The following is a 12,929-nucleotide window of genomic DNA, read 5'->3' as shown; positions in this document are numbered from 1 at the left end:
ATTCAAAGCTTAATGCTGGCAGTCTCATACAAGTTGTTACATATCTGTGATTTTCTCTCCAGGAGTTAGCTGTGCCCGTGGTCCACGACGGGGGCGCCCTTCTGGCTTTTGTCTGCGGTGTGGTGTACACGCTCCTGCAATCCATCATCTCTTACAAATCGTGTCCACAGTGGAACAGCCTCTTGACATGCCACATACGCATGGCCATCTCTGCTGTTTCCTGTGCAGCTGTTGTCCCCAGTATCCTTTTCACATTTGTCAGTTGCTAAAGCAAAAAAAAAAAAATTAATGGCATTTATTAAAGTATGGTAAGGAGGACTTCGTTTTAGGCCATAGTGATAGGTGGAGACCACTGCACATCTTGCAGGGGAGAGAGACTGGGCTGAACTCCCAATACAGCTTTGGCAAGTGGGAATTTTTAGCCAAAGAAGCAGGGCAGGGTCAGAGGTAGCAGTGGGGGATGCTGGCTTAACTAATTCTTCTCTTTTTAAAAAAATTTATTTTCAGTACTGGGGATTGATCTCAAGGATGCTGTACCACTGAGCTACATCCCCAGCCCTTTTTATTTTATTTTGAGACAGGGTCTCACTATGTTGCTCAGGCTGGACTTGAACTTGTGATGCTCCTGCCTCGGCCTTTCGAGTCACTGGAATTACAGGCGTGTGTCATTGTGCTGGGCTAAAACTGGATTTTAGAATGAAGTGTCCAGATGGACTTGGGAGAAGTTTCAGGAGTTCAAAGTTTGGCCAAGAAAAGAATCTTTGTTATAGTGTCCTAGCAAGTTTGACACCCTCTCCAAAGGCATGAAAAAAAAAATCAAAGGATAAAACCAAGTTTCCACATTTTTCAGAACAACAAACAGGAGAAAACTGTAAATCATTAAGAAAACATCTCAACTTGGTCTGGTTAGATCAAACGAATCTTTGGGGGGGAAATGGTGTGAAAGGGGAATGGAACAATGTAGGAACACTTCAGTCTCTATTTACTTTCCTTTCCACAGTCTAGTTTCATGAGCCATTTGAAAATATTTAGTTTTCTTTGTAGTGCTTGGCTGAAGATACCAAATATTGATATTGAACTTAAAGCAATAGTCCTGTGAAGTCCCAAGTGTTCACACTGAGATGTTGAAAAAACCATCACTGATTAAGTCAATTAAAAGGTAGTTAGTCTTTTTGTAGTTCAAAATAAAATTCATTTTCTAATTCAGCAATGTGAAAAAAATTATATGAATTTGTCATGATTATATATTCTGATTTAGAGGAAATGAAACTTTGTCCTTTTTTTTTCTTTTTCTCTCTTCTCTTCTTTAATGAAGTTTTTAACCAAGCAAATTAAAAAACTGTGGTCTTTAAGGTGTGAAGCATCTTTAAAAATACCAACTGTGGTCATATTAAAGAATGCTACAGTGTTCTTAAAAGTGATGATTAATGTCAAATTGTAGAAAAATTGAAACTATTTAATAAGTGGCAATTTCATTAGTTTGGTTTGGGTTATGGTATAAAGTAGGTAAGCTTGAGAACGCATTTTGAATACATCATGTGTGTTTCTACACATTGAGATTTGTATTTTTCTTTAAAAATAGAAGTTATACAAAATAAGAAGTCTATTTTTTTTTAAATCTTAAGGAAATCTCTATTTTTTTTTAAATCTTAAGGAAATCTTTTTCTTTCTTTTTTTTTTTTTTTTTTGGTACTGGGGATTGAATCCAGAGGGATTACACCTCTGAGGCACATTCCCAGCCCTTTTTTTATTTTTTATTTTGAGATAGGTATCACTAAGTTGCTGAGGCTGGCTTTGAACTTACAGTCCTCCTGCCTCAGCTTCCCAAGTCACCCAGATTACAGGTATGTGCCATCACACCCAGCTATGGAAGGAAATTTTTAATTACAAAATTTCCAAGCACAGGACCTACTCTCTAATCCTGAGAAATTTACCAGTTGTTTTATTCCTAAGATAATGCCTTCTCAATTTCCTAGTCTTTTTATGGGTCGAAGATGCTCATGCTTTCTCATTAAATATATCTCCTTGAAACTGGCAGCTTGTGTTGTAAAATGTATAGTGTTTATAGTGTGTGCACTATAGGGTATACATAGTGCTAAAAGCAGATTCTTGGTATAAAATCTTTCCTTGCTTCCAACTTTTAGACACAGATCCCCAGATATTAAAATCATAGAATTTTTAGCAAAATAAACATTTCAGACCTCAAGAGTTTTCTAAAGTAATAGATTTCATTCTAGAAGGCTCTTGCAGCCCCAAACAGAAGTGGTTATGTCCCTGGAGCAAATTAACTAAAATGAATTTTTATCATATGAAAAAGTCTATGTCTTCAACTTCAGCATGGTAATAATATTTCCTTACAAAGGATTCAAAGCATCTTCAAAATGCCCGCTTTCTTCTTCCTGGGTCATTCTTGTGAAATGAAACTGAGGCTCTGAATGAGAACACTCATTTAGAGTCACACTTCTGGACTTTTCCTGCTGAATTGTTCATCTTGCACTGACCTCTAATGCTTTCGAAAGCCTTCACGATCACTAGCAGAATAAAGTCCAGATTCCTTTGCAGGAAGCACATGATCTGATCATGAGCTACTATTTCTCCAACTTCATGTTACACTTTATCCCCTAAGCCTGGCTGTTTCTTGTTCTCTTTTTGCCCACGCTCTTCTCCTGCACTGGATTATCCTTTTTCACCTTTTCTGTTTTGCTGGGGTTTCTTTCCCCTCGCTCCCAAGCCAGTGCAGTACCTGGTGTACTGAAGATGAAACTAAAGAACAAATAAACAAAATAATTAGTAGCTGTTAAACAATTGCACACAGAGGTATGGTAATGAAATGATAAATCTTTGATGCTCTCAATTTTTTATTTTGAGAAACTGGGAAGTGTTAAGTATTGCAAAATATGAAGACGAGACATAGAGAGGATGTGCTGACTCTGAATTCAGAGAAGGCCGTAAATTTGCATTGACTCAGTGCTTTGAAGTCCTAATTTTTGGTAGATTCCATAGAGCTTTCTGTTCCTTTAGCTTTTTTTTGCCTTTATTTTTGGCATTGGAGATTGAACCTAGGGGTGTTCTACCATTGAACCACATCCCCAGCCTCCTTTTTTTTTATATTTATTTTTTGAGACAGGGCCTCACTAACTCGCTGAGACTGACTTTGAACTTGCAATCCTCCTGCCTCAGCCTCCTGAGCACCTGGGATCACAGATGTACCACCACCATGCCCAGCTCTATTTTACCCTCTAAATTTGATCACCACCTTTTGTACAGATAGTAGTGTGGAGGGAGGGCAGGAGCCTGGGCCCCTGGCCTTATAAGGCTTGGCCTGAAAGTCTGAAGTAGGCTGAATGTCTTTGATTTGGAAACTGTGTCAAGAGAAAGGGCTGCACTTATACCCAGTTATGCAACAGACGTCTGTTTTTAACAGGTAGCAGTTTGAATTTTTGTAGCTTATTTTTGCATATAAAATGTTAAATTTTCCTTACAGCTGTTACCTTGAGAATAATATTTTTAGGGAAGATGTATTTTTATTTACTTAGTAAGTACTCAAAAAGGACCCATCTTGGACTGTCCTGTCAGCCATTTTGACCAGCTTTCAACAGCCAATTTAAGTGGGAACACCAACAAACACTGGGGGTCAAACTGCAAATTAAAATTCTGCTACATGTAACTGAAAAAGTATCACTAAGGTATGACTGCATTTCTGTTGTAATTTAGCTACTATCATATTAGAAGGTCTGAGATTACCAGAAATCAATAGAAACTGGTTTGATTGTAGCAATGTTGTTATTAATATCTTAACACCATGTAATGATTCTACTAGAATTGTCTTAGTATTATAGAACCATTTTTTTTTTCTTCTGTAGTTTCCTTAACAATGTTCTCTTTTTAAAAAGTGATTGCCTGTGCTTCACTAATTTCTATAACCAAACTGGAGTGGAATCCAAAAGAAAAGGTAACATTTAAGTTGTTCTCAAGATGATGTTGATCCTGTTTATGAGAGATTGTGGCTGGCCGAATCCTAGGAAGGATCACTGTCATTTCTTAGAACAGGTTGCAAAATGTGGGGTAAATGTGTCATGTAATCAACTTACTGCTCAATTACTTGACAATGCATGTGTTGTAAATAGCTTCAAAAGACAAAATTACAACAAATTTAGTTATACATCTAACTGGCTTTTATTTGAAATTCCTGAATCTGAGGCAGGGTCCATTCTATAAAATAGAATGAAAGCTCCATGAAGCAGCGGCACAGTAGGTTTTGTAAAGTGGGAACAAGGAAACAGAACAATGGGGAAAGTTTGATTGGCTCACATGGGGCTACTTCACATTATTTTTTAAGCAGAAGAGACTTCTTTATTACACAGGCTCAGGTAAATGGAAATCTCCTGTCTTCAGGAAAAAAATTCTCAGTTTGGGGCTCTATCTGCTCTCTTGAAGTTTCAGGTGGATTACGTGGCACTTAGCATAAGTGACTCCATTTTGGTTTGGTCTGATCTGTTGGGGGCCTAGTGTAGGAGCTTAGGCCTCCCATAACTTTTGCTTAACATTAGTTATTGGGATAATCCCAAATGGTTCCTGAAATTATTTTCAAAATTTAGAATTCCTTATTTCTTTCTTACACACTTCAACCTTTAGGGCTTAGTAAGAGATTGGAACTTAAAGGGTAGGGGACAATGTGAATGAAGGTTTATGGAGGTCGGATAAAGTGCAGAATGTTCATCAGAGAGGACAAGACAAGATTCAGGGTAGTGGACAGTTCACTTCAGGACACAGTGACAATTAATATAATCAGGGGTAACTTTGCAAGGAAGCAGTGACTTTTGGAGGCTGACAGAGGTTCAACTTGACTAAGTTGGCCAGACTAAGCTTTTTGAAGACCTTCTGATCAGGAAAGGAAATTGAGTATTATTGGACAAATATTAGGTAGAAGCAACATCTGGGGCAGATTTGAGAGAGAGTTTGGCATTAGCAGGACCAGAAGCAGACAGTTCTACTAGTTGAGATTCAAATCAAGATGAACCTCAGTTGGAAATGATAGGATAAAAATATTGGATGAGCACTTGCACATGGCTAACTTGAGAATGAAGAGACATGATGAATCAAAAATGATTTCCAAGACTTTATTTTGGATGAACCAAATAATTTATTTCCATGACCACAGAGATACAGTCTTTATCGGGGATAAATGATTTCACAGGCAGAAGTGGATGTGTTTGGTTTTGCAGCCACTGGCGTCTGAGGCTACAGGGAAAAATCAAGGCTGAATGTCCAGTTAAAAATGTGAAGCTAGATCTCTGGTAGGGTCAAGAGCCCTCATGGCATAGAATAGAGTGACCAATAATTTCCAAACCAAATATCAGAACACCTGTACCCAAGTATGTGAAATTGAGATCACCCCATGCCATGAAACTATTATGATAGTGCTTCATCCAGATGTGGTGTAGGAGATTGAATGAATGATGCCCCAGGAGAGAAGGGATTTAGTGAGAGAACAGCAGTAGATTGTTTTCCAAAGGGCAGGTGAAGGACTGTACCCAGAAAAAAAGAAGTAAAAAGAAGAGTCATGAATCAAGAAGTGAATCAGTCATGAATCAGAACTAGGCAATACTGGGCTGACTTCACTGACCAAGTCCCTATTGCAAGCAAGACTGTGCTGAGGGATGCTGGGGTGGGGATGGTCAGCTATAGGGTGGCAGGTCCCCAAGGAAGCCTATAGTTTAGTGGGGGCAAACAACCAGTTGTCCACTGCCAAATTTGGTTCTTTGAAACATGAATTCTCACTATGAAATGAGAAGAAGATATATTACCCCAGAGAGCAAGAGGAGGGCATTTTTTCAAAAGAAAGGGAAATGATTAATCATGGTAGATGGAGCTGAACAGCCTTTAGGAATGGAACGAGATCCCTGAATTTGGGCAACGAAGGGTGGGTGGTTCACTCATTCAGCTATCAACATATGTTTGCTGGGGAAAAATGCGGTGGTTGGCTAGAGAGGATAGCTGGGTCAGAGGAAGGGTTCCCCAAGACAGAGGATACTAGCTCTCCATCGAGGTTGCTGATGGGACTGAAGATGGTGGTAAGAAAGAGAATAATCCAGACAAGAATTCAAAAAACACTTCCTTTGAATATGACAGGACGATATCCAGATTATCCAAGAGGTTAGACCTAGAAAAAGGCAACTTTTTTTTCTGAATGGAGGAAATAAGTTCCTATCCAAAGGGTCTTAGGCTCCTCTTTCCACTGGGGAACGTCCTCCTGACAAGACACCAAACAGCAGAGCAGGCCCAGGTGTACTTTACTATTAGACCACCGGGGGGCGACCTTCCACCACAAGTCAAGGGCTCCACAAAGCATATCCCCAGGTCTCTGAAAATCTGTCACCTTCCATTTGCTATCTAAAAGTGTGAAAAGTACCTGATTTTCTATTCAGTCTATAAATTTCTGTGCCACTTTGGTGTTTCCTTCTGTTTCCAGTATCAATGGCTGCAAAATCAGAAAACAAACAACAACATAAACCTCTTTACATTAATTACCTGAAAAGAATAATCATTTTAGGTACTGCCCCAGATTTCTGTATAGTATTTTAGAACTTTCACTGCATACCTATGTGCATGGGCTTACTCGGTAGGGAGGGTGAGAAATATGTCCTTGTTTCATCCCACCGAGCGAGGAGTTCAGAGCTTGGCCTGTGTTCACATTTGGATGAAGCCACTCCACGGAACTTGTATTAATATGATGCTGAAGACATCCCCCGTACCCTCTGCCATTGTGTCTCTGTTTGTTTTTTCTTTTCAAAGTCAAGATTTTAATATGTTTTCCTTCACGTCAATGTCCTCTCCCACCCCTTTTTATGCCTCCTTTTAATAAGCCATCTTCATTGTCCAGGGATGATATGGGATGGGACATGTCCCCTGCTGCTGGCATCAAAAAGAGGAAGCCTCTGTTCTCCACTCCTAATGCAGGCTGGCCAGGTTCTCCCCAGTGTGCCCTGGAATGAGAACAATGGATGGATGTGTCCCTGGAGACAGCCAAAAGTGATGTCTGCTCGAGTTTGATAAATCTGTTAAATCTTTATGGGATGAAAACAGGGTCAAGGAAAAGAGCTGTCGCCATGGAACTGACTAGCAACCCAGCACACGTTTTTACTCACACATGTAACCTATAGAAGAGCAGAAAGTGAAGTAGGAAAAACAATTAACCTTATTTGAAATCAGAGGGGGTAAACTAAGAGTCTGCAGGCCTAGTTTGGCATGTGAGCTAAAGTTAAAATGCAGACATGCGTTTTTTTCCTTACTTAGATGGAATTTTAAAATGCTTTGAAATGAGTTTCCAGCATAAAAAAAAAAAACACAGGAGATCACATACACATGTGCACATACACATGCATGCACACAAATAGACTTTTTTTTTTTTAACTTCTTTCAAAGAAGCACTGGGGTATTATTTTCCCATTTTGTGAATGTGGAATTGAGTTGATGAGAAATGGGCTCCTTTTTCTGTCTTTCGCTTAACAACCATCAGTTTCATTTATTTTTATTAATTTCCTGGCCTCCATAAGCAACTGAGCTTGGAAACCCCCATGAAAGCCACTTTGATTCTTGGCTCTCATTCTTCTCCTTGTCTTGGAGAAGATATGCAGGTGTCCTGTGGAAGTCTCATTACTAGCATTTGCTTTGCAGCTTTATTTACCTTTTGACATAAGCAGAACTGACTGCTGAATGAGCGATTTCTCCAGTTACAGGGAAACTTAAAACCCAGTGGGGGCTTTATGTTTTGTCTTGTCTAGATGCACACAGTCATTCTTTGGAATAACCGCAGGAGCGCAGACTAGATGCTTGTTAAACGTGCCCTTCAGCTACGGGATTCCCAACTGCGGGAGACCAAGGCATGCCTTAAATGGAAAGTTCTTTCTTCTGTTGAGTCTAAATTTCCTTCCCAGTCTTAACTGTTTTGTGGTCCATATTTTGCCTTTTGAAGTTATGCAGACTGTCTTAAAACCGGAGTGTGTGAGTGCCAGAGAGAATATTCAGGATCATTCCATTCCTGTTCTTATCGGGCCAGTCCCTAAAGTTTATCTATGTGGTCTTGCTTATATTATTTCCTCAAGGTTCTGGTTTAGGCTTTCTGGACAGCTTCTCGCACCTCTGGTCTGTCTCATTATTATTTCAGGTTGTATGCTAAGTGGGTATTTTTTAGGCTAAATTCTCTTTCCTTATTATCGCTTTTAGGATTATGTGTACCATGTAGTGAGCGCAATCTGTGAATGGACCGTGGCCTTTGGTTTTATTTTCTACTTCCTAACATTCATCCAAGATTTTCAGGTAGGTATTTATCAGTTCAGATGTTACAAATTGCTGATAATTGGGGATTAGTAAAAATAATTTAGAAAAAATTTATTGAATTTAAAAAGAACAGTTTGTTTTTATTCTTGATGTGTTTGAAAAATATATATTGTGCAACTTAGTTTACTAACTTATTCCCAAAGGGGAAGCATCTTTTTTTCTATATTTAATATGTATAATAATTATGCATAATTAATAAATATAATAATTAATACACATATTTTACTATTATACGTAATGGCGAGATTTGCTGTTACATATTTGTACATGTACATGATATAACAATGTAAGTGGGTCAATATTGTTCCCCAGTATTTTCCCTTTCCCTTCCCTCCTCCTTCCCTGATCCCTTTCCTCTACTTTACTGGTCTCCTTTCAATTTTCTCAAGATTCCCCCTAGTACCTTTCTTTTCCTTTTCTCCCTCTCTAGCTTCCACATAATAGAAAACACATATGATCCTTGACTTGAGTTTGACTTAGTTCATTTAACATAATATTCTCAAGTTCATCCATTTTCCTGCAATTATGTACTTTCATTCTTCTTTATGGCTAAAATAAAACTCCATTGTGTATATATACCACCTTTTCATTCATCCATTGATGGACACCTAGGCTGGTTCTGTAGTTTGGTTATTGTGAATTGTGCTGCTAATAAACATAGGTATACAGGAATCCCTATAGCATGCTGACTTTTAATTCTTGAGGATAAATACCAAGGAGAGTGGTATATTTGGGTCGTATGGTGGTTCCCTGCTTAGTCTTTTGTGGCACTTCCATACTGATTTCCATAGTAGTTGTACTAATCTACAATCCCACCAACAATGTGAAAGGGTTCCTTTTACTCCACATCCTCTCCAGCAATTATTATTGTTTGATGGCTGCCATTTGGACTAGTGTGAGGTAAAATCTCAGTGGAGTTTTGATTTGCATTTCCCTAATTGCTAATGATGTTTAACATTTTTTTCATATATTTATTGGTCATTTGTATTTGTTCTTTTGAGAAGTGTCTATTTAGCTCATTTGCCTATTTATTTACTAATGGGGGTTTTACTGGAGTTTTTTGAGTTATTTATATATTCTGGATATTAGTCATCTATCAGAAGAGTAGCTAGAGATTTTTTTTCTACCATTCTGTAAGTTCTCTCTCCAAAGAGAAGCATCCCTATAGTTCACTCAATTAATGAAATTTTCCTATGCCTTCTGCCACTTGAGATGCTACAAGTCATGTACTTGATTGTTTTAGAGGATTCACTCGTTCCAAAAAACAGAAAATATGTCTTTTTAAAAAGGAAAAGTGTGTTGTTCAAAAATGTTCTCAAGGCAGAGAGAAGGTTGGGACCTTAGCAGACTTGGCTGCAGTGAAAGTCTTACATTTTGAAACAAGTGAATTTTATTAGTTAAAAGAATACAGAAAGCCAAGAAAAATTCTATAATACCCAAATCAAACATAGCACAAACCATAGTGAGGTCACCACTCAGGTGGGGCAACGCTGCTGGAAGTTTCATGGTTAGCCCTGGAATTGTTCAATTTCTTTGAAATCTTTTTTCTTTTATTCTTTTTCTTCTTCTTCTTTTTAATAGAGTGTTACCTTAAGGATATCCACAGAAATCAATGGTGACATTTGAAGAAAAGAGGATTCTGTCTCAGTGAATGTCACAGATGGTTTCTAGAAGTGGCACAGAGATGGACAGGTTTTGATGCCGCCCTGATTGGGATGCATTTGCGGTACATCCAGGACTTGAATTTCACCAAGATTCCTATAGTTGTACTATTTACAAAGGTATGTTTTCCTAGAGAATGTAGAGCATTTATAACATTGTAGCAATATTTTTATACTTTTCTAAGTAGACACTTTTTTATATAAACTCTTATACAGAAAAGATAAGGTATTACAGAAAATGGAGAGCTCCTATTTTGTACAGATTCTGTTGCTTGTTGTCTTTGTGTGCAAGTGTTCTATAGAAATACACTAAATGAGGAATTGAAGTTTAGTACATTTATTAAAAAGCAAAATCCGTGGATATTCATTTTAAAATTTCATTTTTAGAGAATTAACTATATACATCTGTTATCTCAGGAGCATTTATAAAATTCAACTTAAAATAATGATCATATGCCCAAATGTCAAATATTCAGTTAATAAATTAACACTAAGATACTCTGGGTTTTAGATGAAATATGAAAAATTCTTCTATGGGGAGGCCTTACTACTATTCACTGTGGCATTAGCGGAATTCAGAAGCCCTGGGTTTTGAAATTCTGCCTCTTCAGTTTCTCCCTGTCCACAAGGCTGCAACTGTCCCCTGCTGCTGATTGGCAGTCACTAGTAGTGGGAATTCCCATGGGATGGGTTCAGCGAGGCAGATTAGAAATTGTACAACTCTCTTTTACTATAACGGTGTAACCTGAATAACAGTCTGATTTAGAAGCTGAAACTCACATCTTTCAAATTCATTTATGCCTGTAAACACCAAAGAGAACTCAGGTCCAAGAGAGAGACAGGGAGAAAGGAGAAGGGTCAGATGAAAGATCTGGGCATTGGAGGTGCTGTTTATTTTCTCCTCCTTTTACTGTATGTGCTCAAATGTTCCACAACACTATAGAAAATATGAGTCAGGCCCTTGGGGTTAAGCAGGACCTATAGACTCTGCCTTTTTACCCAAATCACCAATGGCAACTGAAAAGAAAGCCCTTCTAGAGAAAGAAGCAGCTCTTGGAATGTTGACAAGAAGGTATTCCCTCTTTCAAAGACCCTCAGACTACAACCTTGGGTATGGCCATGTGGGAGCAGACCTTGAGGGTACATAACAAGGGCTTAGTAGCCCATCTGGACAGCCTTGGAGGGCATCTGGGGAGTGGGGAGCCCATTGCGGCTCCCTATTAACTCTGCTAAGCAGTCTGCCACCTCTGCCGTGACCAACTGCCACTCCCCCAAGTGCTCTGTGATGGGAAGCTGATAACCACTTCTGGGTCCACTTAACTTGTTGTAATGCTGTGGATCCTTATTGTAACACTGGAACTAAAGAGTGACATTGATTCTGAAGAGGAAAAGGAGCCCGCATGCTTCTTCCGTGGACCCTATGGTAGAGTGAACGCATGGAGTGTCTCTCTGTGAAGCAGACTCTTGTTATCAGCACTTCTCAAAGATGTACCGTCATTCTTCATCTCCATCTCTTTGCACAATTAGATTGAGCGCTCCTTAAGGGCAGAGAATGTGCTTTTATCTTTACCTTTGTAACCCCATCATTCAACACAGTACCTCCTGGAAACACCATAGGTGCTTCTTAAACAGTTGTTACTGAATGTGCATGCATGAACGAATGAATGAGCAAATGAAGGAATGACTCAGGGTATTTGAGGTGCTGCATAATGGGATTTATTGATTCAAGTTTACTAGTTACTTTAATGTAAACCAATTGTGTCACCCCGTTGATGTTGACTGTTTTGCTTTGTGTACTGTCAACATTTCAGTTGTTTGGGCTCCATGATTCTATGACAACTCTCTTCTGGACAGTTACCACAGAAACTGTTACATGGGCTAGACCAAACGCTACACCTGTCTGGGCAAACTGAGAAGGCCCAAAATCACTACAGATAATCACATTCTGCTGATTCCGTGCAACCTCTAAAGCTGGTTTTATTCATATTTTGGTATTATGTTTTAACTTTTATGAACTCACCTTTCCTTGTCCCTCATGACTTAAAAAGAAAATAAAATGAAATATTTCTTTATTTTAGTAATTTGTGTCCCTGTTTAATTATAAAATGTCACCTGGTACTACTATGATGCATATTTATCTGGGAGATGATTCCACACCCTCTTGGACTTCACAAAGGTATGGCTTAAACCTTGTGTTTTCTTAATTCATGTAGCTTTGCATGTAGTCACTATCGGTTTATCTTTGTAGAGATTCTCAAACAGTCTCAGGAGATCATATCAGTCAAGACTCTTAGAGCTGAAGACATCAGAAATCTAGCCTTGTGAAGGAAAAATGGGTATCTACTAACCTGGGAAGCTGGGAAGTTCAAGAGTGCAGCTGGCGTCAGGGATAGGGGGATCAAGAAGTGTTCCCAGGAATCCATCTCCTCCCTCCTCTCATCAGTGCTTTCCTCTCTATGGACATGGTTTTCAGGTAGCTCCCCCTCTCCCTGGGAGGGAGAAGGCTTCTAGAACCTTGGGGCCTCCAACCTATCCAGTAGAAACCAAGGAATTCCAAGTGGTTCCAACAAAAACCCATTCCTGATTGGCTGATTGTTCCTGATTGGCTGGCTTGAGTCACATGCCCAGGGGAGAGTGGTATTCTGATTGGTCAGAACTAAGTCACATGTCCTCTGAAGAGGGCTGATTGGTCAGTGAAAGTGGTTTCTCAGGTGTGGGAAAAGGACCTTGGAAATACAAAAAGCAGCCTATTTCACTGAGGAATCTAGGTCTCCCTTGACCCCCACAACCCATCCTAACTTGCTTTAGTAAATCAAAGTATACATGCTAATAACCTTTTTAGAACCAAAAAAAAAAAAAAAAAAAAAAAAGTAAATAAGCGATTGAGGTAATGCAGATGCCTTCTGTTAATTTCTAAGTTATGTTTAT

At 38.9% G+C, this 12,929-nt stretch overlaps 1 protein-coding gene across 2 annotated transcripts in view; it reads left to right on the top strand.

The window, feature by feature from the left end:
- Positions 1-12,078, top strand: part of Dram1 (DNA damage regulated autophagy modulator 1) — a 36,537-nt gene extending 24,459 nt beyond the window's left edge. The window contains exons 4-8 of one of the 2 annotated variants that reach the window (XR_003584265.3): positions 63-240; positions 3,894-3,952; positions 8,227-8,319; positions 9,922-10,121; positions 11,813-12,078. Coding sequence is in view for 1 of the 2 variants with exons in the window: in XM_027946187.3 (XP_027801988.1) it covers positions 63-240; positions 3,894-3,952; positions 8,227-8,319; positions 9,922-9,966 (375 nt within the window). In the remaining variant the exon portion in view is untranslated. Of the gene's footprint in view, positions 1-62; positions 241-3,893; positions 3,953-8,226; positions 8,320-9,921 lie in introns of both variants that reach the window. The other variant, XM_027946187.3, reaches the window with a different exon arrangement.
- The last annotated feature ends 851 nt before the right edge of the window (positions 12,079-12,929 follow it).

This window comes from Marmota flaviventris, chromosome 3 (assembly GCF_047511675.1).
Source record: "Marmota flaviventris isolate mMarFla1 chromosome 3, mMarFla1.hap1, whole genome shotgun sequence".
Classification (NCBI taxonomy): domain Eukaryota; kingdom Metazoa; phylum Chordata; class Mammalia; order Rodentia; family Sciuridae; genus Marmota; species Marmota flaviventris.
This window is presented reverse-complemented; position numbering and strand designations above follow the sequence as displayed.